The sequence below is a fragment of the Heloderma suspectum genome, chromosome 6 (genome assembly GCF_057233095.1).
Source record: "Heloderma suspectum isolate Gila_16-S chromosome 6, 16-S_ref, whole genome shotgun sequence".
Classification (NCBI taxonomy): Eukaryota; Metazoa; Chordata; class Lepidosauria; order Squamata; family Helodermatidae; genus Heloderma; species Heloderma suspectum.
Window position 1 is genome coordinate 124,737,186 of NC_139463.1, and position 27,190 is coordinate 124,764,375.

General features: G+C 52.1%; 1 protein-coding gene across 2 annotated transcripts; it reads left to right on the forward strand.

Moving 5' to 3' along the window:
- The first annotated feature begins 367 nt into the window (after window positions 1-367).
- CPNE6 (copine 6) lies at window positions 368-27,190 on the forward strand. Of its 2 annotated transcripts, none has more exons than XM_084806519.1 (17): window positions 368-502; window positions 7,866-8,073; window positions 9,497-9,685; window positions 11,247-11,321; window positions 14,684-14,758; window positions 15,566-15,649; window positions 16,319-16,408; window positions 17,331-17,429; window positions 19,557-19,643; window positions 21,047-21,106; window positions 21,871-22,004; window positions 22,119-22,173; window positions 22,285-22,336; window positions 23,194-23,327; window positions 23,948-24,181; window positions 25,588-25,759; window positions 26,876-27,190. In XM_084806519.1, the coding sequence occupies exons 2-16, from the start codon at window positions 7,921-7,923 to the stop codon at window positions 25,708-25,710; spliced, it is 1,644 nt and encodes a 547-aa protein (XP_084662645.1). In that variant the 5' UTR covers window positions 368-502; window positions 7,866-7,920; the 3' UTR covers window positions 25,711-25,759; window positions 26,876-27,190. The 2 variants fall into 2 exon arrangements, with proteins under 2 accessions (XP_084662645.1, XP_084662643.1); XM_084806517.1 differs by having other exon boundaries at window positions 7,913-8,073.

Here is a 27,190-nt window from a genome sequence, read left to right on the forward strand (position 1 = left end):
CTTCCTGCCCTGGCCTCCCCGCACTTGCCCCCCTGCCCTGCCCTGCCCTGCCCCGCCCGTAAAGTCCAAGGCCCGCAACCCCCCGGCCTCCCTTCCGCCTGGGGAGGAGGGTCCACGCCCGGGGTCAGTTCGGGGGCGGCGTTTCCCGCCCCTCGGCCAGCCCCGGCGCGTCCCCTCGGGCCGGGCCGGCCGGCGGAGGCGCTCCGGGCGCGGGCGCGTCCCGCCGACGGGGCCGCGGCTGTCGCGCCCGCGCGCGGGGGGCGTCGCCGCCGCGGCTCTTCACGCTCGGCCGCCCCCCGCCCCGGCACTGCGGCGTCGGGGAAGGGGCGGGGCCAGGCGCCCGGGACGGAGGGAGCGCGGCCGCGGCAGACGCAGAGCGCGAGGAGCGGAGCGGAGCGCGAGGAGCGCGCGGGCGGCCGGGCCGGGCGGCGAGCGAGGCGGCGCCGGGAGCGGGGACGGCAGGCGGGCGGGCGGGCTCGCCTCCCGCGGGCCCCTTCGCGAGGTAAGGGCTGCGCCGCGCCGCCCCCTCGGCCAGCCCTGCCGCGGGGCCGAGGGAGGCGGACGCCGCCCGCGCCCGGAGACGCGCCGGCCCCGAGGTGCGGCTGCGCTTGCCCCGCGCGGGGGACCCCTGCGCCGGCGCGCCAGGCCCCGCAGTGCCCCGGACGGCCTCGCCGGCCGGGCGCCTCTCCAGCCGGGCTGGGCTGCGGCCGCCGCCACCCGGCCGCGCCGGGCGGCGATGCCGGGAGCTGTGGCCCTCGCGCTAGGGGAGCCGGCTGCGTCCCGCGCGCAGCCCTCCGTGGGGCTTTCCGTCGCCCGGCCGCGGGGCTCCGCCGCCCCCTTCCCCCACGGCCGTGGCGGCGCGTCTGCGCCCTTCTCGCGGGGACGCCCAGCCCTTGCCAGCGGTGCGCGCCCCGCGCGGCGCCCCCAGCCCCCGCAGCCCCTCCTGTGTCCGGGGCCGTCCGGGGGCTCGTCCCGCCCTTTGCGCGCTGGGACGGCGCTCCGCGGCGCGATGCCCGCCCCCGGGCTGCGCCCCCGCCCGCCCTGAGCCTCTCTGGCCCGGGCCTCCCCAGCTGGGCGCCACACCAGAGGGGCTGGACTACAGCTCCCATCAGGCCCAGCTAGCATTGCCCAGCCGGGTGGGAGCTGTAGTCCAGCCCCTCGGGAAGGTGCCAGGTTGGGTCAGGCTGAGCGAACCCCGCAGCCGTCAGCCCGCTCCGTGGCCTTGCCTGTGTGTCGGTCTTCGGGGCTCCCCGGCCCGGGTGTGCGACGCGGTTGGCGGCGGCGTGAGCGCCCGAGCCTGCTGGTGCTGCGCTGGCCCCGTGGCGAGGCTCTGTGCGCCCTGGAGCCGAGCCCGCTGCCCGGACTGCGACGGCCGGCGGCCCCGCGTGCTCTCTCCTTGGGGCTGCCTGGAACCGTGCTCGGTTCTTGCGCGCCCCCGGGCGAGGGACGGGCGAGTCGGAGGAAAGCACAACTCGCACAACACGCCTGGCTTCGCTTCCCAAAGTTGCAGTGGGAGAGGGTCCATGAGACCCTCCATGGGAGGGACGTGTGGTGCAGTGGTTAGAGTGCTGGGCTGGGCCCGGGAGACCCAGGTTCCAGTCCACACTCGGCCATGAAGCTCACTGGGTGACTTTGGGCCAGCCACCGATTCTCGGCCTGACCCACCTCACAGGGTCGTTGTGAGGATGAAATGGAGAGGAGGAGGAGGTCCAAGTAAGTCGCCTTGGGTTCTTTGCAAGAGGAAGAAGGGTGGGATATAAAGGTAATAAACAAACTTGGGCCGGCTTTAAAAAGGGGTGAAGGGGCTGGCTGGCTTGTGCTGGATCTTTTGGTCTTTTGGCAGGGACAGTAATCCTCTGAGTCCCAGATGCCCGGGGGGCACCATACATGGCCACCGCCTCTTTCTGTCTCGCTTGAGAGCAACCCAGGGGCATCCAGCTGGCTAGCTGGACCTTTGGCCTGATCCAGCAACATGACGCGTCCCTTTTCATGCTGTGTGATGCACCCCCCCTCCCGAACACCGGCTGCTTACTCCTTGAGCACATGTTGCACCTTGGCGTTGCGAGACCTTCGTGCAGTTTGGGGGGGTGGATGTTTTCCTGCCCCGTCTGTTATTGTGGCTTCCTTTTATACGCATTTCATACCCTTACACTTCTTTTGGCCTTTTGGGGTTCCCTTGTTGTATTGTATCACGCCTCCATGGGCAAATGGCTATCCCGCCCCTGGCCATGGGTTTTCTCTGGTTCCCTAAGATAGACTGCCTCTGCACAAGAGGCTCTAATTTTGCCATCCTTATAGCTGCCATATTCAACCTCTTCTCCATCAATTTACTAACCTTTAAAAAAAAAAATCCTTACAGCAACCCTGTGAGGTGAGGTAAGCTGAGAGACAGTGCTGGGCCCCGCGTAACCCAGTGAAGTTTTGTGGTTGAGCCAGGATTTGAACCTGGGAGTCACTCTAGTCCCTGTCCAATGCTTGTTTCACTGTACCAAACTCTGCCGTCCCAGTACTTGCGTGTATGTGTCGTACAGAGCTGTGGTGGGCGTGCTGTTGCTTCAGATGCGTGCTTCCTATGGTGCGTATGTGTGTGCACTGCATTTTTTCTACGTTTCTGCATCTCCGTAGTTAACATTCCATCTCCCAGTTTATCCTCTGGGTGTGTTACACCCAAGCACGTAGCTCAATGTATATATGTATACAATGTATAAAGCCAGCTGGGGATGATGTGATTTGTAGTCCAACACATCTGGAGAGTGCCTCTGCGTTGGGTTTGGTTTGGGCACCTCAGCCTTTCTCTGCGTATGCCAGCGCCTTGCACACATTCCATCCTTACACTCCTGGCGCATTCCCCATCCCCAATAGCGTTGTGGGGAAGTTGCACAGATGGTGTTGCGTAATTAACATGCCCTGCTGTGTGATCTTGACATGCCTCTGTTGTTGGCTCCTCAAGGGGCTGAGTGCCCTAGGCTGTGATTCCGTATCTCCCTCTTATTTATTTTCGGTGCACGCCGGAGATATATGCAGGAAACGAGAGCTTCTTGGTCCCCAAAGACAGGCGATACGAAGTCAGTAAAGTTGTATTGCATTGGATGAACTTAGATTTCATGTCTGTGTGCGTGTGCATGCGTGCAAACTTTGGGATTCCACATAGCTTAGATTTCGTGTAGGACTGTGCAAGCTTTGGGGATCCACAGAACTCTTTGCCAAGGAGAATTTGGCAGAAAATGGAATCGGTTTCATGCGATGCAAAATCGACGCCAGATATCGTGCTGGCCACGACCTTCACTAGCTTCACTTAGACCAGCCTTCCCCAAACTGGTGTCCTCCAGATGTGTTGGCATGCTGGCTGAGAGTGATGGGAGTTGCAGTCAAACACTTCTGAAGGACATCAGTTTGTGGAAGTCCGGGTTAGAGCAATGAATGGAGGATAGATGTAACCATCACATTTAGTCAGGATAGCTAAAAGACATTTCCATGTTCAGAGGCAGTGTGCCCCAGCTGCTGTGGACAATCAACGGAGGCACCGCTCTCCTTGTGAGCTTCCCAGTGGCAAGTGGCTATCTACCGTTGGAGACAGTGCGATGGGCAATCCAGTGAGGCATTTCCATTTGTGTGAATTCTGCCTGATGAAGTGTTCTGTAGGCCTGTAAAGCTTGCATGCGGACCCAAACGTTAACTGAAATTGGTTCAATGAAATATTCGATTGGCCTGCTTTTTATTTCCTGTGCTCCGTGTTGTCTCTCAGGGATGCCTCCTTATGCGCAATGCCTTTTGGGTGCCCCTTGATCTCTGTGCCCCATTGCGCCCCCTTAGCCATCCCTCCTCCCTGCGTGGTTTGCTGCCCCCTTTCCCATTTGACTTTCTAAATCTCCCTGGTGGACGTCTAGGAGAGTGGTATTGCACCTGAGGCCTGCAGGCCAAATCCGACCCGCCCAGGATGTCGGTGTGGCCCTCGGGTTCCCTAGATGACTCTGCTCCTTTCCCTGGTCCCCCTTTCCCCCACCGTCAGGTGGCTTCCCAGTTCTTGCACGGTCTTTTGCCCATTCTAAAAGGCCTCCTGTGGCTTAATTATTAGCACTAAGAACTTTAAGCTACAAATCTGCTGGTGTTTTAGGCCCTTTTCGCCTGCGGCCCTGCCCACCACCAGGATGCAGGCCCTGAGAGCCACTCCAAAACTGTGTCCGGCCCTCAGCTGGAAGAGGTTCGACATCCCTGGCTTAGGCGGAGTGCTCAAAGCAGGACGCCGTCCCAGTTTCGACAGGGACGCAGCAAGCACATGTCACACCATAGGAGGCTGGATTTCCAGCGCTCTGCCTCAGAGGGGTGGGGTTCTGGCCCGATTCAGGAATTGCTACATTTCTCAGAGACACCAAAATAAGTCCTTTGGTCCCAGGTTCATTGGTCCTGAGAAATTACTGTCCCTGCACTCCATACCTAGAGGAGCAGTGAGGTAATTTTAGGCTCTGGGCTTAATGGTCTTTCTGCGCAGCCCTCTGGAGATGGTAACATGTGTTATTTCAATTCAGTATCGGCTGCTGGCTCCGATGTCGGTGGGGCGGTGAATCCACTCTGGGTTCAGTCAGGCCCAGTCATAACTCTAAAGGCCCTGGGCCTTTAGAGTTCTGACTGGGCCTGACTGAACCCAGAGCGGATTCACCACCCCACCGACATCGGAGCCAGCAGCCGACACTGCTTCAATTACTTCAGCATGATGTCCCCACGTGCAGACATGCGACAAAAGGATCTGTGTTCAGAGGAGGCTGCCCTTGACTCTCTGTATGAGCATCTGCTCTGATCTGGTCTCCCTCTGATCAGCATCATTTGGCAGGAGGGAAGCGGTTCTGGGTATGTGGGACCGGATCACACAGAGGCAAAGGTGGAGCGGAATCGCCTCCCTTCTGAGAACCGTGACTCATGCAGTGTTACAGGGGAACTCCTCTGCGTGTGCGTGTGGAGTGCATACACTTCAAGGCTGTACTTCGTTACCTGGGTTCGGAGCAATTCTTTCTCTCACACATACCCCTCATGCGCACACATTCATGCACCTGAACACCGCTAAAAGCAGCCTCGAAGGAGCAGAGAAAGCTAGTATGGAATAGCAGTAGCAACAGAAAGCACTGAGTTCCTATCTGGCTTAAATCTTTACTTAGCTCGCTAGGAAGGAAGTGACTTTGAACTGGATGGATCCAGTCTCTCCCTCCACCAGGTCCAATACACATGCGGTCAGGCACATGGTACAGCCCTCCCCCCAGGCCTGTACCATCTCAGAAGACATATACTGATGAAGATCTCTTATTTCTGCCTTCTCTGACTGGACACCCTCCCGATGTATTGGACTATAATTCCCACCATCCCCAGGCAAATAGGGGGTGATGGGGGGGTGTCATTCAGGTTTGGGAAGGCTGTTGAATGTGCTACCTGCACACGCACAACAAACTTTCCTTGCATGAGGTTTGGGATGTTTTAAAAGATTTCACGCAGACGAGCCACAACTTCATGTGTCTCTGAAACTGAGCCATGGCATTAGGAATAGGTTTTGAGCCGAAGCGCAAGGGTGCTGCACGAGTTCATGCACACCCTAATTTCCTCACCTGTTCCAAGAGATACCCGATGTGCACATGTTAATTTTTTTTGCTGAGGCCGTCTGCATAGATGCAAATGAAGCAGGTCTGTCATCAGAAAGAGCTCTGCTGGTTCAGCTCCAAGGCCCATTTAGTCCAGTATCCTGTTTCCGAGTGTGGGCAGCGAGATGCTTCCAGGAAGGCCAGTGGAGACTGCAGCCCTCCTCTGCTCCCCCCTCCCCCGTAGCCCCAGCATCTGGAACGGGGTGGCCACTTTCATATTGCTGAAAAGGAGGAAGCGGTACACCAAAAAGAAAAGAGGACACGGATTTGCATCAGATTTGCATATGTTCCTTTCTGAGTTTTGTGGCACCTTTATAATGAATTGTTATGATTTAAATAGAAATACAGTCCATCTCCCCATATGGTTGCTGGGTCTGCTGCCCAGATGCTAACTATGGATGGGCCAACTTCAAGGCCCTTGTTCTGCCGTCTTACGATCCTTCATCTTTAAATTGGACAGCCCTTCCAATAGGGGATGCCTTCAAATACAGAGCTGAACAGCCCTTCAAACAGAGGACTGCCCTCTGTAAAGTAGGACACCTGGCCAGCCTAAGAGACAGTGCCCCTGAACGTGGAGGTTCCATCTCATTACCACAGCTAACAGCCAACTGACCCTTCACCAGAGCTCTGTGAATGGACATGTGTGCGTTTTTTTCACAAACCACAAAGATCCACAGTGTCGCTTGAAACTGGGCCCATGGCGTCTCCTTGGATGCCCCTTCCCTCCCGCCCCCTCACTAGCCCCGGCTTCCCTCTCTCCCTGGAGCCCCCTTCTTCCAGGCCTTTTCCACTGCTGGAGCATCCCGGATTTGACCTGACTCAGGTCCCAGCGGGAGCCGAAGAGCCGTCCAGGCTGCAATGTAATAAATCAGAGGCACGGGGTGGGGGGTGGGGGAACTGACTCAGCACCATTTGGGCCCGAAGGCTCCAGTGCCAGTTTGGATGTGTCAGTATCCACTTCCACTCTTCCTCCTCTCTCCAGCTTCTGCTGGGAAGAAGGCTAGAGGGTAAAGGCGGCGGCGGGAGGAAACATACCCGTTTCCCTGCAGGTCTGGAAGCCGTGCCATTCTTCATCCCTTGATTGCGGGTGTTGGCCTCTCAGCATGCACAGAGTGCCTGTCCCAAACTATGGCCAGGTCTAGTGCGCCGGGATCCCAGGCGAAGGCCTGTGCTTTCCACTTTCCAGGCTGGCTTTTCAGGTCAACTCCTGTCATTTCAGTGCTCCTCAGGTCTGATCTCTGCCATAGGCTGGCATTCCACTTAATTCCTGCTTTAATTTTTGTTGCTGTTATTGCTCGAACCTCTCATGGTGGCAGGCTGTCCAGGGTGGGGGAGGCGTCCATCACCCAGAAATAATGGCTAAGCTGTCCTTTGTTGCCCGTGCAGTAGTCCTGCTCTGGGCTCCACAAAGACTCAGTCACCACATCCGATATCGCTGCCAAAGCTCAACCATGGAAGATCACCTCAATACAAGAAAGGAACCCCTGAGCAGGTGCAGAGTGCAATTCCCTCACCATGAAGAAACTACAGTGCCCTCACACACCAGACAGACATTGGGGAGTCCCTGATCAGAGGGGAGAGACTATTTCCAGGCATGCACAGATCCCCACGTACTGAATTTTTATGAATTACACACGTACTGCAATTTTTACTTGTGCGGTTATTTGTTCTGTCTGGGTACCTTCCTTTCTTTTTTCTGTCCATCCACACACTTGGATCTCTCCGTATTCCATCCCTGCCCCCACTACGATGCCAGCTCCAGGTTTGGGGGGGAGCTCTTGGGCAGGACACCCTCGGTGGGCCCCCTCCCTCAATGAGTCTTGGCCTTGTAGGCCCCGTCCAACCCTATGATTCTACGATTCTCGCCCCCATAGTCACCAGCGGCTCTCGCTCCTCCTCCCCTCTCTCATCATTGCTACCACTCGCTTGCTGGACAGGCAGGGAGCCAGCGAGCAAGGAGGCCGGGGCATCTCCTCCTCCTCGCCACCACCCTTGTCTGGGCTGCAGCAGCTGAACAAGAAGGTTGCAGTGTGGTGAGGAGGAGGAGCAACTCCGGGGGCGTTCTTGTCAGTGGGCCCCTGCTGGGGCGTGGGCCCTGGGCAGCTGCCCTCCCAGGCCTACCCTTGACGCTGCCCCTGCCCCTGCCCCGCCCCACCCCTGCTCCTCTCGCTCTGCTCTAACTCTTTTCTCCTCTCTCCTCATTGTCATCTTTGCATTTGCATCTGTCTGTCCGTCACTCAGTCTTCTGCCATCATTTCTTTCTGCCCGTGACCCTCGACCTCGCACAGGCTGCACCATGTCGGAAGGCGTCGATTCTCAGCCCGTGGCCCTCGGGGCGTCCCGGGTGGAGCTCCGCGTCTCCTGCTGGAGCCTCTCTGAGCGCGAAGGTGCTGCCAAGCCCGACCCATGTCTGGTGCTCCAGCTCCTCAGCGACGGACAATGGAGTGAGGTACAGGCATGACTCCACTCTGCCCACTCCTGGCTGGATGCCTCATTATGATTTATTTATTTATTTATTTGGTGGTGGTGGTGGTGGTGGTGTTATATATTTCTATTACATCCTATTGCTAATAAAAACGCTCAGAGCAGGATACATTGGAAAGAAAAAGAGGACACAAATTGTAACAACAAGAACAAAAACCTTTATTTAAAACCTAGGAATGGGTTTCGCAGTCAGTTTATCTCTATTAATTTAGTACATTAAGGTCATGCCTAAAAGATCAGCCTTTTAAAACCAAGGACAGGGCCAAGGAAAGCAAAAGGACTTTTGTACATTGAGAAAAGTTTATTAGATGCTAGCCCACAGATGAACGTTTCAGCTGACATTTTTAGTATTATAATAGGTTAAGGGTGCAATCCTATGCATATTTAGGGAGAGAAAAGTCCTACACCTCCCAGCATTCCCCAGCCAGCCGTGTTGTAGGACTTTTTTCTCTCTAAGCAGGCATAGGATTGCACCTTAATACATTCTCTGTTTTTATCTTTGAATGTTCATGACTTCCCCCCAAAGTCAGTTTATTGTATTAGGGAGTATAAAACCGAAATCTTTTGTTTGTAATCATTTTTTAAATATTCATAATGTAAATATGTATGTATGTATGTATGTATTTATTATACGACCCAGTAGCCGAAGCTCTCTGGGCGGTTCACAAAAATTAAAACCACAAAGCACAGCATAAAACAATATAAAATATGAAAGCTTAAAACCAATCAGAATAAAACCCAGCAGCAATGCAGACATTTAAAATACAGGTTTAAAACACCACAGCCAAAAGACTAGGAAGCTGACTTGCTAAAATGCTGGGAGAATAAAAAGGTCTTCACCTGGTGCCGGAAGGAGTACAACGTAGGTGCCTGGCAAACCTCTCTAGGGAGCTCATTCCACAGCCAGGGTGCCACAGCAGAAAAGACCCCCTTTCTGGTAGCCACCCACCTTACTTCCTCTGTGCTGGCTAGACAAAGCCCCCCTGGCCAGCTGCTCTCCAGATGTGTTGGACTGAGACTCCACTGAATGATGGGAATTGCAGTCCGACACATCTGGAGGGCACCAGGTTGGTGAAAGTGGAGCTAGAGGGTCAGACCAAGAACTACGAGTCCCGGGTTCACATTCCCACTCAGCCACGATGCTCACTGCCTGATCTCAGGCTGTTCACTGTCTTTCAGCCCAGACTACCTCACAAGGTTTCTGTGAAGATTAAAGGAATGGGGGGACCATCTACACTGTCTTGAGTTACTCAGAGAAATGGGACACAATGGTTTAAACCAGAGGCAGAATCATGCGTGGAAAACCAGTTGAAATAACAGTATTTTCCGTTTCATTCTAAAACCATCTGACGCCCTCTCCCAGTACCCACCTCTCCTTTCCTCCCCAGGTGGGGCGCTCTGAGGTCCTCCGTGGGTCCCAGAACCCAGTCTTTGCTCATGTCTTTGCACTGGACTATTTCTTCGAGGAGATGCAGGTCTTGAGATTTGAGGTGTTCGATGCTGATGGGGAGCACGCTGAGAATGTGGGGGACGAAGCTGGAGTCCTCCTTGGGACAGTTGAATGCACCTTGGGTCAGGTAAGGCTAATTCTGTTGCTGGGAAAATGCTTTTCTGTGTAACATGTGTGAGTGGGAGGTGGAGGGGGAACCCTGGCTTAATTTCATGTGCTCCTTGGTCCTGTTTCAAAAGCCCTATGCAAGCAAGCAATTCAGACTTCGGATCTGTCTCTTCCCCCAGGAACCATTGGGTGGAGAGAAAAAAGGGGTGTCAGAAAGAGAGAGAGAAAAAGGGGTATCAGAGAGAGAAAAGGGGGTGTCAGTAAGAGAGGCAGAGGGAAAAGTTATGGCACTGCCCACTTTTGGCTATGGCCCTACCCACCACTGCCAGCATGCAGCCCCTGACACATTACCTCCAAGGGAAGCTGCCTTGAGTGCCATTGTTTGGTAGAAAGCCAGAGCACAAATAAAATAAATAAATAATACATACATAAATGCAGCCCTTGACAGAAAAATAGTTTCCCAGCCTTGCGCAACTCTCTTACGGGCTGAGCAAAGAGCAGGAGGCGCTCATCACAGGCAGAAGAAACTAGGAAAGGCCGATGGATTTGGCCAAAGGTCCATTGAGCCCAGTGCAGCATCCTGTTTCTGACAGTGGTCAGCTGGATGCCTCCAGCAAGCTCACATGCAGGGAGGGGATGAAGGGAGTTTCGATTGCTAAGCAAATGTGATTTACACATTCAACAGATTTGCTCTATTTGTGGGGTGGGGTATGTTGGTGGGATGCTTTCCAGCTGCTGAATCATCCCTGAGTGGTCTCTGGGGAAAGACCTTGTTGTCTGGAAAGATCCTTCTTCAGGCCACTTCACCACCTTCTAATGCCTGCCGGCAAACTCTCTAGACATGACTTATAGTTCTAATGTTATTTCTTACATTTCTTTCTTGTCCCACCTTTTCTCCAAGGAGCGCAGGGTGGGGTATACAGTCCCCTCCCGTTTTATCCCCACAACAACCCTGTAAGGTCGTTTAGGCTAATAGAGAAAGTCGCCCCATAAGCATCGTGGCAGAGCAGGGATTTGAACCTGGCTGGATATCCCTGATTGAAGCTCATGAGGGCTAGAAACTTGGTTAAGCTTTTTTTTTTTAATGGACAGTGGAAACTTCCAGGGAGCCAAATTGTGCAGTAGGCTTGGAACTCTCAGGTAACCACTTGTCATGTGTGTGCTGTACAACGACGCCAGCTTCAGGCTTCTGAGGACCCTTGCGCAAGACCCCCTCATTGTCGCCAGAGGCTGTTGTGCCTCGCCCTCTTCCTCGTCATCGCAACCACTTGCTTGCCCGACAGGCAGAGAGCAAGCAGGCCGTGGCATCTCCTGCTCCTCCTTCGTTCTCACCACCTCCGCTGTCTGGGCCAGAGCGAGAGGCAGGGGAACAAGCAGGTTGCAAGGGCAAAGAGGAGGAGCAACTTCAGGGGGCTCTTGTCAGTGGGCCCCTTGACGCTGGCTTGCCCACAGCCTGGTTTCTTCTGAAGTGAGGAGGGAAGAGTCATCTTTCTTTCCATCCTTCTCTTTCTGCCTTTCCCTGGTGGGTCATTAATTCTGTCCTTTCCTTTCTCACGGTGACTCAACAACCGACTCCACAGATTGTCTCCCAGACCAAGGTCACGAAGCAGCTGGTGCTGACAAGCGGAGAGACTGTGGAAAAGTCAACTATCACGGTACAATAATCCCCTGGGTGGGATGGGAGGGATGGAGGAGGGCGGTAGAGCCTGTTGAGGGACAAGGAAGGACAAGGGGAAATGAAGGGCAGGAAAAGAGGCTGGTGGCGATCAACAGGAGCAAGAGATGGGGGTGGCCCCGCCCAGAGCATGCGATCTCGGAACCTGCAGGCTGCAAGGGTGCTTCTGAGCATGCAGAGAGTGCTGTGGCAACCAGGCTCCAGCTGAAATTGCAGAGTTTTACTCCAGGTGTAGTGTTTGTAATCCTACTGGCCTGCCGTCCAGGGTTGTTGTGAGAAGGACGGCGATAAGGAAAGCCGAGAGCCCTGAGCTGAATGTTCATGGAAATGGTCTTGGAATGCAAAAGGAGGTCGTTGCCCTCCCTTCCCAGGACTCGGGGAAGCATTTTAGCCTCACATGACCATCCTGGGAGGTAGCTTGGCTGGAGAGGCCATGGAGGCCCAGGGGACTTCAGAGCCGAACAGCCTCTATTATAGTCCAGCACAGCCTTCCCAACCCAGCACCCACCAGATGTGTTGGAATTTGACTCCCATCATCCCCAAGCAGCATGGCCAATGTCCATTTTCATCAGCATCCTTTCAGACGTTCAGGGGCCAGGTGTCAAGCTGTGCCGTAACAGAGCGTAGGCTTGGGAGAGTGTTGCAGGCCAGGTTTGGAGGCCTTGCAGGTCAGAGGGGGGCACCCTCCCTGATGAGCTGGACATGGCTAAAATCTAGAACCATTAGAGGCCTTTTTGCCCTCAGACCAGATGCTCTGGCAGCCTAAATCCCCCCTCTGTACCATTTCTGCTTCATTGACTACGCTAAAGCCTTTGATTGTGTGGATCACAACAAACTGTGGCAAATTCTGAAAGAGATGGGAGTACCAGACCACCTTACCTGTCTCCTGAGAAACCTGTACGAGGGTCAAGAAGCCACAGTAAGAACCAGACATGGAACCAACCGATTGGTTCAAAATTGGGAAAGGAGTACGACAAGGCTGCATATTATCGCCCTGCTTATTTAACTTATATGCAAAGTACATCGTGAGAAACGCCAGGATGGATGAATCACAGGTCGGAATTCAGATTGCCGGGAGAATTATCAACAACCTCAGATACGCAGACAGTACCACCCTAATGGCAGAAAGCGAAGAGGATCTAAAGAGCCTCTTGTTGAGGGTGAAAGAGGAGAGTGCAAAAGCTGGTTTGAAACTCAACATTAAAAAAAACTAAGATCATGACATCTGGCCCCATCACTTCCTGGCATATAGAAGGGGAAGAAATGGAAGCAGTGACAGATTTTATTTTCTTGGGCTCCAAGATCACCGCAGACGGTGAGTGTAGCCATGAAATCAAAAGAAGCAGAGACATCACCTTGCCGACAAAGGTCCGTCTAATCAAAGCTATGGTTTTCCCAGTAGTAACGTATGGCTGTGAGAGCTGGACTATAAGGAAGGCTGAGCATCGAAGAATTGATGCCTTTGAACTGTGGTGCTGGAGAAGACTCTTACGAGTCCCCTGGACTGCAAGGAGGTCAAATCAGTCAGTCCTAAAGGAAATCAACTCTGACTGCTTATTGGAAGGACAGATACTGAAGCTGAAGCTGAAATATTTTGGCCACCTAATGCGAAGAGAAAACTCCCTGGAAAAGCCCCTGATGCTGGGAAAGACGGAAGGCAAAAGGAGAAGGGGACGGCAGAGGATGAGATGGCTGGATAGTGTCACCGATGCAATGAATATGGACTTGAGCACGCTCCGGGAGAGAGCGCAGGACAGGAGGGCCTGGCGTGCTGTGGTCCATGGGGTCACGAAGAGTCGGACACGACTGAACGACTGAACAACAACCCCACGTGCAGCTTTCTTACCCGAGTCCTCTTGCGTGGTTTGCTTTGATCACCAGAACGAAGATAGCTAATTCATTTTGGTGGTTTACATTTATAACCTGCCTTTCTCCAAAGAGGCCATGATCCTTCCCTTCTCCTGCTTTATCCTCACAACAACCCTGTGAGGCAGGTTAGGCTGAAAGACCAGCAACCCAACTGGCCCATGGTCACCCAGTCAGCTTCTTGGCTGGAGTGGGGAGTTGGTTTAAACTTGGGTCTTCCCAGTCCCACACTGACCCTACCCACTACTCACAGTCTCTCCTATATTTAAAAACACAACTTCTTGTTTAGAATTTGGCGTGGGGGAATTTTTGGGCAAGGCTGCAATTTTAAATTGTTTACATTTTGCAAGTCGCCCAGAGAATGACAGTTATTGCACCATGGATAAAGTAAACGAGGAACAGAGGAATCCTAAAGTGAGAGCTGGTGTGGTGTAGTAGTTAGAGTATTAGACTGGGACGTGGGAGACCTGGGCTATAGTCCCCACTCGGCCATGAAGCTCACTGGGTGACTTTGGGCCCGTCACTGAGCCTAACCTACCTCACAGGGTTGTTGTGAGGATAAAATGAAGAGGGGGAGAATCATGAGCCTTTCTACATGAGGCTTTTATTGTGCACTTGTGATTGCTCACTCATGTTAGTTTGCAGGTCCTTTACACGATGTCATCATCCTCCAGGGTCTCTCCTGTGCTTTGCAACCATTATCACAGGTTTTTTCCTACTGAGGAAAGTCCAGTATTTTTTCTAAATGGCATTATAGAAATCTAGTGTAATTGTGCAGTTCTTCTATACCACAGCACCAGCTAGTGGTTGTGCAATGGAACATATAGAAAGGAAGAGGGGGAACACACCCCCCCCCAGAAAAAAACACATGTAAAGGAGCCGATCTTAATCCCGCAAAGAACACGGAAGCAGAATCCTTGGTAAAGATGCGGGTTAAAAGCCTTATGAACAAAAGCAGCCTTGGGTTCCATAGAGAAAAAAAAGATGGGATATAAATGTAATAATAAATGCACACATACATACATACAGACATACAGAGGGACTAGGAGGGAGCAATGAGGCAGGTGCATCATTTCATCCACAGCTCTGCTGGATGGCACTGGCAAGGGCAGAAGGTGTGTGCATGTGTGTTTTACGATTTGGAGGGAAATTTACTTTGTGGCTGGACCCACCTTCCTAATGACTCTAAACCTACATCTCAAAACACCCAGCTGGTTTAAACCAGTTAGCCTTTTTCTTGTTAAGAGTGTCAGTTTTTGGCTATGTACTGGAGAATAAAAAGGTCAGATAAGCCTATTCAGGCGTCCCAGCATGGTGCCATTGGGGTGCTGTTGATCGACATCAGAATACAGGGCTTTGTCACACCTCATTTTGGGGTTTTCAACCTGCCTTTCCATCCATCCTCTCCATCAGTAACGTCCATGTGCATATCGCTTTTGAGATGTGTTTATCTCCTTGGGTCATTTCTACTGACAGATTGAAGCTGAGGAGGTCTCCACAACCAACGAGTTTGTGCAGCTGGAATTTCATGGGCAAGAGCTGGACGACAAGGTGGGCAAAGATCAGAGCGGCAACCCTACAGAAATAAGAGATGGTTTGTGGGTTCCACAGAACTCTTCGCTCTGAGAAAGATTGTAGTTGTAGGACTTTTTTCCGCCTAAGCATGCATAGGACTGCACCCTAAGTCTGGAGTTGACCCAATGTTTTTAAAGAGGCCTTAAGAGCAGGTACTGTGCAATCTCTGTAGCATCTGATAACCTCCGCCTGTCTGGGATTCAGAGTCACACTTACTTGTGGGTTGGGAGGCTGAATCTCAGCCTAAGTGCGGGAAATGAGAGCCGGCGGAGCTGAAGAGTGTGCATGGGGCGGGGGGGGCGGCTGGCAAGGTGTTAAAAGGTTTCCATGCAGAGCGATGATTTTATGAAATTCCAGTCAATCCGGATCAGGGCTGCAGAATCTCTTTCAGCGCGCGGGTTGACTTCCATTTTGGAGATGCTTTTGGCCGTACGCCAGTGGTGGGCGGGGCTTAAGGCAAATGGGGCAGGCCCAAAAAACAGCATATTTTAGCTTCAAGCTCTTCCTGCCAGTCACTAAGCCTTAGGATAGGTGTTTCAGCCTTTTAGAAGGGGGGGGGAACTTCACAAAAGCCAGGGAAACACCCAATGATTGGTGGTTGGAGGAAAGGGGGTGGGCCAAAAGAAGAGGGCGTGACATTCCAGAAAACCCTGGAAGGCCGACCCACGGCCCTCAGGTTCTGCACCCCTGCTGTATAAGTTGGACCACATGCCTTTGTGCTTGCTCCTGCGTCCCTCCCCATAGTATTCTGATTCTTGAACTGTTTTCTGACTCCATGTGTAGGATTTCTTCAGCAAATCTGACCCATTCCTGGAGATATATAAGGTCAGCAACAATGAGACGGAGAACCTGGTTTGGAGGACAGAGGTGAGGATATGCTGGGCTGCCCAGGCTGCTTAATGGAGGGCTGGACGAGGAGAAGATGGAACTCCCAGGACAGGAGGAAGGTTTATGCAGCTTTGTTGGGGCTGGATGGAGATAAACCGAAGGAGAGGTGGAGTGATGACAGAACTACAAGGAAGGGAAGGTTCAGAGAAGCAGAAAGAGATGTACAAAAACTAGGGCTGTGATCTGATCAAATCCCTAAATGTTTGGCTTTGAACTCGCTAACTGAGAGAAGAACATCAGCAGTATCAGACCAAGAGTCTTGCTGTATCAGACCAAGAGTCCAGCATTCTGTTCACATTGAGCGGCCAACCAGCTGGCAGTGCAGCGCTTCAAAAAGAAGTTTGTTTAGTCTATTTTGTGTTCTATTACACAGGCAGGAGCGAGAGAGCAAACACAAGAGCTCCCAGCAATGGTGGAAGTCGGGGGGGGGGGGAGGGGAGGAAGTGGGGGAGCAAAAGGAAGAAATCGCAGGAAACCACACTGTAGGCCATAGAGTTCCCAAGGCTAGCTGCGGTCAGAATTCCCATGAACTAACTAACTGTAATACTGCCCCCTTCCAGTAACTTGCAGATGAGGTTGCAATATTCCCAACAACATGACCTGGGTTTCCCTGCCATTGTGTGTGTTTCCCTTCCCATCATGCACCAGGTGGTAAAGAACAACCTGAGTCCCCGGTGGGAACCGTTCCGTGTCTCCCTGCAGTCTTTGTGTAGTTGCGACCCTGAGAAAAACATCCGGGTGAGTTTCCGCCCAGCAGTGGCCACCCTTGGGGACTTTGGGAGGGTTGAGGGAGGTTAGAGTTGAGTGACGTGGGCCTGAGAGGAGACCGGGGCACATTGAGTTGGAACATGTAGCCCCAGGCAGTGGGATTCTCTGTAAAAAATGTGGGAGCCGAGGTAACATAATGGCCAAGCTATATCTATCATGTGGAGTGTGTGGGGTAGTGGCAGCTGGTGGCTCCAATGTCAGTGGGTTGGTGAATCCGCTCCTGGTTTCGGTCAGAACCAGTCAGAACTCTAAAGGAGCTCTCCAATGTGCACTTTGGGTAGCTCCTTTAGAGTTCTGACTGAAACCCGGAGTGGATTTACCACCCCACTGACATCGGAGCTAACAGTCTCCACTGGTGCAGGGATGTACAATCTTAAAGACACTTAACAGAGAGTAAAGCCCATTAAACCCAGTGGTACTAGGGAGGCTGCTTATGAATCGGCAGAAAAGAAGGCACATACTTGCATAAAATTGGCATATGCTAATTTATATGCCTAGATGCAAATTTAGAAGTGATGATTATAATTTAAATAGAAATACAGCGTATCTCACCATATGGCTACCCTGTGCTTAGGATTGCTTTGCATGTTGCTTTCCATATGTCTGTCCATGCCAGCATCCTTCAAAATAAACGAGTTCAAGTGCCATCAGTATTGCTGAGGTCTTTCCTTCCCACAGTCAGAGCCACAAGTGACAGGAGCAAACCTCGCTCTGTCAAAATCGATGTCTGTCTGTCTTTCACATTGGGAGCCTCCATAGTACTTATGGGGCTTGAACTTGTTTGTTTTTGAAGGATCTAGGCAAAGTATAGTTGCAGATATACCCGGAACCAGGACTCCTGAGCCCGGTGTGTTTCTGATCCACTTTCTCGTTCCTTCTTTCCCCTTTCCAGTGTGTCATTTATGATCACGACTCCAGCGGAAAGCATGACTACATCGGCGAGTTCAGTACCAACTTCCAGCAGATGCTGCCGGCTTCCGCAGGAGAGGAGGTAGTTAAATGGAAAGATGGAAAGCAAAGCTGGGTGGGAGGGTGGCAGGGCGGGGCGAGGTGGGCAGGAAGCAAATCTGAGCAAAGACAGGCCTCATATAGCAACAGGGCTCACAGACGGTCCTTCAGCTCTTTGAGTTATTATTATATTTATATCCCCCCTTTTGTTCAAGAAGCCCAAGGCAGCTTACGTGGTCCGCCTCCTCTCCATTTTATCCTCACAACAACCCTGTGAGGTAGGTTAGGTTGAGAGTCAGTGACTGGCCCAAAGTCACCCAGTGAGCTTCCTGGCCGAGTGGGAACTAGAACCCGGATCTCCCAAATCCAAGTCCAACACTCTAAACATGACACCACAGTGGCTCTCTGTGGGGGCTCAGGGAGACCTGGCCTGCAGCCTCCCCCCAGCGCTGTGACTGAAGTGACAGGCATAAATAAAACATCTGGCCGGCTGTTCGTTTTTTTTCTTTTAATTTTTTTAAAATGCTGCATGGACGTTCATGCATGGATACGTTCATTCTTCACCTTATTAATTAAGACTTCGGAACGCTCTTCTGTGTGCCGTTCAAGAGGCAGAAATGGGAGGCGAGTTTTGAATGCTTCTTGATAGCATATTTGTTTCCCTGACCTGTAATGTATTATGTATTGCATTGCTTTATTGATGTTATGGTGTAATGTTTTTAATTATTTATTATTTTATCTTGTTTTTAATCTTGTATTTTTCATGTGAACCGCTTAGGGATTTTAGTAAATTAAGAGTGCAATCCTATGCATGCCTAGACAGAAAAAAGTCCTACAACTCCCAGCATTCCTCAGCCAGCATGCTGGGAATTGTATGACTTTTTTCTGTCTAAACATGCATAAGATTGTGCCCTAAGTGGTATAAAAGTATTATAAAGAAAGAAAGATTTTAAGAGTTGGGGCGGGGGGGGGGGCTTTAGCGGTGATGGCTACATTAATTCATTACATTAGAAAATAGGCAAACATTTAAAGAAAAGTGGAAACCTTTTTCTGATTGTTGTAAAAACGATTTTAAGATATCCCAATGTGAAATACTATTTTTTTGTACATCATTATGCTAACAAATATGGTATATACTTTGTATTGTCCCCCCACATATTTCATTCAAGTTTATTCTTATATGTGAATTTATTCTGAGGATATTGGAAGAAGATTTTTTTTCCATCCTGCATATTGAATACTATAATATAATGAATTGGCAAAAAATAAAAAACAATGTAAAAATAAAGGAAACGTTTTAAAGTGGGAAGCCTGCTCTGGGGATTAGGGGACAGGGGAGAGGTTTCTTGGTGACACACTATAGAAGCTGGCCAGTCAGTGCTGAGCACAGCTGCATATGCTTCTCAACTTCAGACCCATTTTTCCCCACTCTGGAGAGAAAAGGTCCACTTGAACGGAGCACGGACTTCTTCGGATTGGCCCCTCTGCTCGAAACACCTTGCATCTGCCTTCACCGTAACTTTGCTTAAGAGAGGGAGAAACGGAGCCAACAGACTTGTGAATTTTCTCTCCTATGGGAAGCGAAGTTAGGAGAGAGAAAGTGTCGGAGCTCAACATCCCTGGGTTCCCAGGCTCTTGTCTGTTCCTCTTCTCACCCCAAGCGTCCTTGCTCCACCATCTTGAAAGCTTGGAGTATAGGTGTGGGGGGGGAGTTGTCTGAGGGGGGACATGATAGAAGTTTATGCAAATGATGCATGGAGAAAGCAAACAGAGATAAATTTTGGCTTGGTTCTCTCCCCTCCCCCCCTTTCTCATAATAGTAGGGCAGCCTTCCCCAACTTGGTGTCCTCCAGATGTGTCAGACTACAACTCCCAGCATCCCCCAGCCAGCCAAGGCTGGCTGGGGGATGCTGGGAGTTGTAGTCTGACACATCTGGAAGACACCAAGTTGGGGAAGGCTGTTCTAGAATTCAAGGTTGCCTGGTGAAACTGATGGGGATAGATTCAGGACAGAGAAAAGGAGGAGAAAAACTTTGCTTTATTTATTAGTTTGTTTTTTGTGTGAGAAACAGGAGGCTGGATTGGTGATCCAGCAGGGCTCTCCTTAGGTTCTTACAATATCGTAGCGTGGTGCATAGGTGACCCCCTTGTATTTTTTTTTTCTCGGTAGGTGAAATGGGAGTGTATTAACCATAAATACCAAGAAAAGAAAAAGCATTACAAGAACTCCGGGTATATTGTTCTCACACAGTGCAAGGTAGGCTGTTTACAGGCCGTCATGATCTTATGCGCAGTCCAGTCCAGATAATACAGAGCATTTAAAAACAAAAAACACCAGCGACGACAGGCCATGGCCTTTGACGTTTTAAGCTGGTATCAACCGTTACTTAGTTCTCAGTGCTTAAACCCTTTAGTGATAGAATTCCCCGGTTTGTTCTGCCTGACCGAGAAAGCCAGCAATTGCAACACGGCGCTTTCCGCGTTTTTGGCCTAAAGTATACGTTGCTTTGCGAAGAGAAAACTCCCTGGAAAAGACCCTGACGCTGGGAAAGACTGAAGGCAAAAGGAGAAGGGGACAGCAGAGGATGAGATGGCTAGATAGCATCACCGATGCGATGAATATGGACTTGAGCACGCTCCAGGAGAGAGCGCAGGACAGGAAGGCCTGGCGTGCTGTGGCCCATGGGGTCATGAAGAGTCGGACACGACTGAACAACAACAACAATACGTTGCTTAAAGATGGATGACGACAAGTTGCAAATGATGATTTTGGCTGCAAGCTGACTGAGGGACGGTGTAGAACACAGGACCGCCCCAGCCGGCAGGGGATGTCACAGGGCAAAGGGGGAGCGTGGATGGAAGTAAGGAGGGGACGTGACAGAAATATATTGGGAACTTGCATAGATGAGAGGGAGGGGGAATGGCTGATTGTCTCGGAGACGCACCATTGTCAGTTCCTTTTCCCCTGGCTGGACTCCTGTGTCCTTAGTACAGAGGTGCTGAACCTCCTTCAGCCTGAGGGCCAAATTCCATTTCAGCGACGCTCTCGGGGGCCGCATTCCCGTGGTGGGCAGGGCCAAAGGCAGAAGGGGCGGGGCCGAAGTACCAAAACTACCAGCACATTTTAGCTTCTGGAAATTAGACTGGCAACCAGTTCAACTTAATCCCGGTGAAGTGCCAGTCACGGGTTGGAGCCAAACGTAGCCATATGTAGAGTAGGCCCGTTGAAATAAACAGGACTTGGATTCATCGTGACTAGCTGAAGCCCCACTGAGTTCAATGGGTCTACTCAAAATGTGACTAAGTCTGGAGCTAACACAAGGATGGTAGAGGGACTGTACCCCTCAAGGTTTGGACCGAGAAACCAACCCAGAAGCCCTGGTTCAGCATAGAGGGCCATAGTTCAGGAACAGAGTGCCTGCTTTGCCTGCAGAGGGCTCCCAGTTCAATCCCCGACAACTCCAGCTATGCTTGCTGGGGATGCTGGGACTTGTAGTCCAACACATCTGGAGAACACCACATTGGGGAAAACTGCAGTAGACAATTCTGACTTCATTGGCTTGTGTGATGTTTTAGACATTTGTTTAAAAAGTAAAAGAAAGGAATCTGAAGACAGCTAATCTTTCCTTTTCTTTCTTTTTCTTTTTTGCTTCTCTGCAGGTGGAGAAAGTCCACACCTTCCTGGATTATATTATGGGCGGCTTACAAATCTCCTTCACGGTAAGGAAAAATAAAGAAATTGGTAGAAGCCACTGGGTGGAGGAGCCAGGGAGAGGAGCCAGGGGAACTGAGGTAGAGAGAGGGGTTGGAGAGAGGGGCCAGGGGAACTGAGGTAGAGAGAGGGGTCAGAGAGAGGGGCCAGGGGAACTGAGGCAGAGAGAGCAGCCAGAGAGAGGGGCCAGGGGAACTGAGGCAGAGAGAGCAGCCAGAGAGAGGGGCCAGGGGAACTGAGGTAGAGAGAGGGGCCAGGGGAACTGAGGTAGAGAGAGCGGCCAGAGAGAGGGGCCAGGGGAACTGAGGTAGAGAGAGCGGCCAGAGGAAATGAGTCCTCCCCATCAAAGGGGATGTGGTGTGAGAGAGGAAGGGAGTAAAAGAGCATTTGTTTATTTATTATTTGTTGGTTGTATCTCAGCCTTCCCCAACCTGTTGCCCTCTAGATATATTGGACTACAGCTCCCACAATCCTCAGCCAACATGTGGGAGTTGTAGTCCAACATATGTAGAGGGCACCAGGCTGGGGAGGCTGTTGTATCATTCATTCTGCCCTTCCTCAGTGGAGGCCAGGGTGGTGACGTACATGGTCCTCCTCTCTTCCGCATTTGAGCCTCACAACAACCTTGTGAGGTAGGTTTGGCCGCCCAGGGAGCCTCACGGCTGAATGGGGATTCAAACCTGGGTCTCGTCTCCCCCGGTTCAAGTCTGCCGCTCCAGCCACTGTGCCGCCACCACCACCACCCTGCCCTTTGCTCTCTCGCCTCCTTCAGGTGGCCATTGACTTCACAGCCTCCAACGGGGACCCTCGGAGCGAGCATTCCCTGCACTTCATCAACCCCAAGGAGCCCAACGAGTACCTGAAGGCCCTGTCCTCTGTGGGCGAGATCTGCCAGGATTATGACAGGTAGAGGAAGGAGCCCGTCGGCCGCCCATTTGGCCTGGCGAGGGACACCTGCACCACACACCGCCGGGAAAGGGAGCTGCTTTCAGCTTGGTGACCCGGATTTTTCTCTTCCAGTGACAAGCGGTTCCCAGCCTTTGGTTTTGGCGCACGGATTCCTCCAGACTTTGAGGTTAAGCCCAAGGGGTTTCTGGGAACTGATTAGATGGAGGGATGGGTGATTCATCTCTTTCGCTCTGTTCTCATTCATTTCGCTCTGTTCTTTTCCTTCTGTCTTGGACAGGTGTCCCACGATTTCGCTGTCAACTTTGAGCCGGACAACCCAGAATGCGAAAGTAGGCGATCTCCGATATGCAGATAAAAAGATGGCTAATTAACACATCCACCCTTTCTCAACTCAGATGCTGATGCTGAAAATCTCTGACATTATGGAGGGGGTGGAACAGCTGGAATAAAGATGTGGGGGGAGAGAGAGATTAAGATTCAGAGGTCTTAAGAAATAAACAAATTGTTGATACAGATGGTGCAAATGGCTAAGTGGGGGGTGCAGGACAAAATCCCAATTTGGCCTTCCGTGCTGGCACTTTTGGCCCCACCCTTTCCCCCTTTGCTCCCGCCCCTTTTGCTTTTGGCCCTGCCCAGCACTGGGACCTGGCCCCCAAGAGCTTCTCTGAAATAGAAAGCGGCCTTGGGACTGAAAGAGGGGCTTCACGTCCCTACGCTGCACTGTGACCTAGAAGAAACAGCCTCTGCGATTGTTCAGTTCACTAGCCACAACTCTGGGAATAGAACTCGGGAGTCCAGGCTAACAAACGTCCCCAGCTGCTACCCCTGTTATGAAGCCTCAGCTGCTCTGAACCTCGTGCATGACAAAACTGAAGAAATTGAAAAATACCTGACTGGTTTTGTAATGTATAATATTAGCCTGGGGTTGCCATGATTTTGAACGGCAAGAGTCCTGTGCCCACAGTTGTTGGAAACTGAACATGTCTGTTCCTGTAGTTTCATGCTGGCTGGGGGTGGGGGTTACGAGAGCTTTACCTGTTGGGTTTCCTCCTGTCACACAGGTGTTAAAAGCACAAGAGCCCAGCCAAATGAAATTGAGCACCCCTAGCCCTGCCTTATCCCCAGATTTGGGCCAGGTAGGAATATAGGCAAGTTTCTTTCACCTGCCTGTTTCCTTCTCCCTCAGGGATCACTGGGGTGATTGAGGCCTACAAGCGCTGCCTGCCCCAGATCCAGCTCTACGGTCCCACCAACGTCGCCCCCATCATCAACAAGGTGGCAGCCCCTGCGGCCGAGGAAGAGAAAACTGGGATGCCCACGGTATGGCGAGGCACACGAGGGGCATTTGGGGGGCGGTATTTGGGGGCATCTGCTCTGGACCCTGACAGGATGGAGTGGAGGAAGGAGGCTTTGGCTACGTTTTGGCCTTGGCCCTTGCGAGGGATGCTGCTGGGCTGGGCCTGTTTCCCAGGGCCGTGAACTATTCCCCAGAGCCCTGAGTGCCATGGGGAGGGTTTTTCCTTCACTTAATTACCATGCAGGAGGTAATTTTCAGGAGAGCTTGCAGCTGGGGAGGGAAGAGTTAACTCTCCTCACCCCACATGCCACAGACTCCCTCCATCCAAAAATATCCCTCCCTGTGTAGGAATTAGACTTTGAAAAAAAACCCAGTTTCCCTTGGTTTAGGATGATCTCGGACGTGGTGCAAACACATTGAAGAATTTATTTTGTTTGAGATAATTTGGATGAGAAATTAATTGGCTGGGTTTGACTCCTGTGACATTTGAATAAATCCTAGTAATTAGTTCTACATTTGCATGTATAGATATGAATCAACATATGCAGATTTGCATGCCCGCCCATAGGACTGTGCCCCAGACCTTTTAGTTGCCTAGCAACACCCCTGGTCCCAGCCCCAATGTCTCCCCCCACCCCAACAGAAGTACCGCGTGCTGCTGATCCTCACGGATGGTGTGGTGAGCGACATGCCCGAGGCGTGCGATGCCGTGGTCCGGGCCTCACGCCTCCCCCTCTCCATCATCATCGTGGGCATCGGGAACGCCGACTTCTCGGACATGCGGGAGCTCAATGGCGACCGCGGCATGCTGGAGTCCGACGAGGGCCGGGCTGTCCGCGACATCGTCCAGTTTGTGCCTGTCCGGGAATTCAAGAAGGTGAGAGGCCGTCCCCACTATGGTCGCTCCAAGCAGGCAGGGTGTGTGCAATAACTAGAGGTCACCAGCCATCAGTTGCTGTCAAGCTGGTGCCTTCTGTGTTGATTCCATCTCCTCACTTATTCCCCAAACTGGTGCCCTTCAGATGTGTTGGACTACAACTCCCAGAATCCCCCAGCCAGCATAGATGGGGGATTCTGGGAACATAGCTGGATGGAGCGTTCTGGGAGTTGTAGTTCAACACGTCTGGAGTGTACCAGGTAGAGAAGTCTGGCTTTACACCTACATCATTCTCTCCATTCTTCTCTGTCACTGCCCTTTATCTTTTTTCTTTCTCTGTTGCTTTCCTATATATCTGTGTCATTATTTGCTTATTTTTTAATTTCCCTTGTCTGGCATTCTTCCTGTGCATACTCTGTCATGCTCCCTGCTCTGTCAAGAACATAACATAAGAACATAAGAGGCTTGCTGGATCAGACCAAGGGTCCATCTAGTGAAGCATTCTGTTCACACAGTGGCCAAACAGCTGTCCAACGGGAACCCACAAGCAGGGCATGAGCGCCACAGCACCCTCCCACCCATGTTCCCCAGCAACTGGTGTACATAGGCAGACTGCCTCTGGTTCTGGAGGCAGCACACAACCATCAAGACTAGTAGCCATTGATAGCCTTTTCCTCCAGGAATTTGTCCAGCCCCCTTTTAAAGCCATCCAAATTGGTGGCCATCACTACATCCTGTGGTAGTGAGTTCCATAGTTTAACTATGCGCTGTGTGAAGAAGCCCTTCCTTCGAGCTGTCCTGAAACATTAGGAAGTTCCAGGGTCGGCCTTGTCTAAGATCAGGTCCCCTGTAGGAAGTGGAAACACATGGAGTTTTGTCATAGTTGTTTAGTTCCATATATATAAGTTGAGCTTGGGGTTGCGGGGAGCACTCAGAGTAACAGTGCTATTCCTGAAAGCGGCATCAGTTCTCCCAAAAACAATAGCCAGTCCCCCCTGGCTGCAACAATGTAAACTCCCATCTCCTTTGCTGCTTGGGAACTCCGTTCAAGGCTACCAGTGTGCTTCCAGCAGAGGCTTTTATTGCCCCTTTGCCCTGCCTCATTCACAGAATATTACTGGAGACATCGGGGTCCCCCGCTCGTCACCCCCTTGTGTTTTCCCACCGCCTCTTCCATCCCTTTTCCTGCTGCAGGAAATCCATGTGGGAGTGTGCTCCCTCACTAGTAGCCACCAGCCATCAAAAGCCACAAAGCAAACGCCTTCTACTTGCAGAGTGCAAAAGCCTCGAGAGACGGTTGTTTTGCCTCTCTAAAGAGGACGCTTGAGACGCTCTCTCCAGCGCTACAGACAATATTGCCTGCTTGCTTTCCCTCTTTTCTCTCTCACATCCCTCTTCTCTTCCAGGCACCCCCCAATGCACTGGCCAAGCACGTTTTGGCCGAGGTGCCCACGCAGGTGGTGGAATACTACGGCAGCAAAGGCATCGCCCCCGTGACGCAGAGGTCCACCTCCCCACCGCCCCAGTGAGGCCCACACACCCCTTTCCCCATGGGCATGGTCTGTCCAGCACCTTAATGTGAGTTTCAGGGTGACGGTAGGGCTGGTGGGGAGACCCACAGACACGAAAGGGGATGGATGGATGGATGGATGGATGGATGGATGGATGGATGGATGGGACAGTAAAGCTGTTGACGGGAAAGCAAAGACGGATGATTCGGTCAACAGACGGAGGGAGGCTCGAACGGATGCAACGAGGCAAGGTCCAACAATCAGATGAGGCTGAGGAGAGGAAGTGTGCCTGGGTTGGGATTTGGGGACTCCTGCGATCAAATCCTCCCCCCGCCATGCCACTCCCTGGGTGTCCTTGGGCCTGTCGCTTTCCCTCAGCCAAACCCACCTCACAGGACTGTTGTGAGGGGTGTGTGTTTGTGGGGAAATGAGGTAACAACCCCACAAGCTCGTGAAGGAAGGGAGAGAGATCAATAAGGATACATGTAAACTGTGAAGGGTCTTCTGGAACGTGGCAGCAACATGGCAGTCGTGGCCCAAGATGGCTGCCTGTTTGAAATGGACGCTGCTTTCTCTTGTGGGAGGGACAGGGATAGATAGACGGGATAAATGTGCATGTGAGTTGGATGGAGCTGCCAAGAGGGTGGAGGAAAGACTAGAGAGGGAGAGTGGGATATGAGTGTGCAGGGTGGTGTGGGAGAGTGTGAGGGGATGGGGGGATAGGCCTGGCACTGGTGGGTGACATCACTGGGCAACTGCCAGGGCCCCAGCACCCCAGCAGGGGTCCACAATTGACACGTGCCACCAGTGCCTTTCAGGGAGGCTCCTCTCACCCCCCCGTACAGCCCCTGATGCAGTTGTCATTCTGGGCCATTCTGTGGGGGAGCAAAATAGCAGTAAGCAGCAAGAAGATCGGGCCAAAACCTTGGTACTGCCGGTGGTGGGGACAGCATACTTTCCCACAATGCCCTGGAACGATGCTAGTGTCAGGAGCATTGTGGGAGGAATGCTCCATGGCAGAGGGCCCCACTATACTGCCTCCCCCCTCAAACATGGAGCCAGAGCTGGGGAGGACCGTGAGTGGAAGGGCTACTTCTTTTGAGATGGCTCCACTCACACACAACAACATGTGCACAGAGTCTCTCATTGTTTGTTCTCTCACTCTCTCTCTCTTTTTGCTCAGGTGCCTGTTTCTCTTTCCCCACACCTCTGTCTTCCAGCCCTCGTGGTCCCTTAGGAACCCCACCGCACCCCTTCTGCCTCTTCCGGTGGGGAAGAGAGAGAAAGAGCGAGAGAGAAAGAGAGAGCGAGACAGAGCACTTCGCCTCTAGCCTCAGGCCTTCACCATGACTCAGGATGGCAGCTGGAACCACCCTCCATCCAGATGTTCCCGGCTGTTCCCCATCTCCCCCCTCACAGATCCTCACCCCAGATAGCCTGTGACGGTTGACTCCCATCTCCTTTAATAAACCACCTCTCTTGAACACACTTTGTTCCC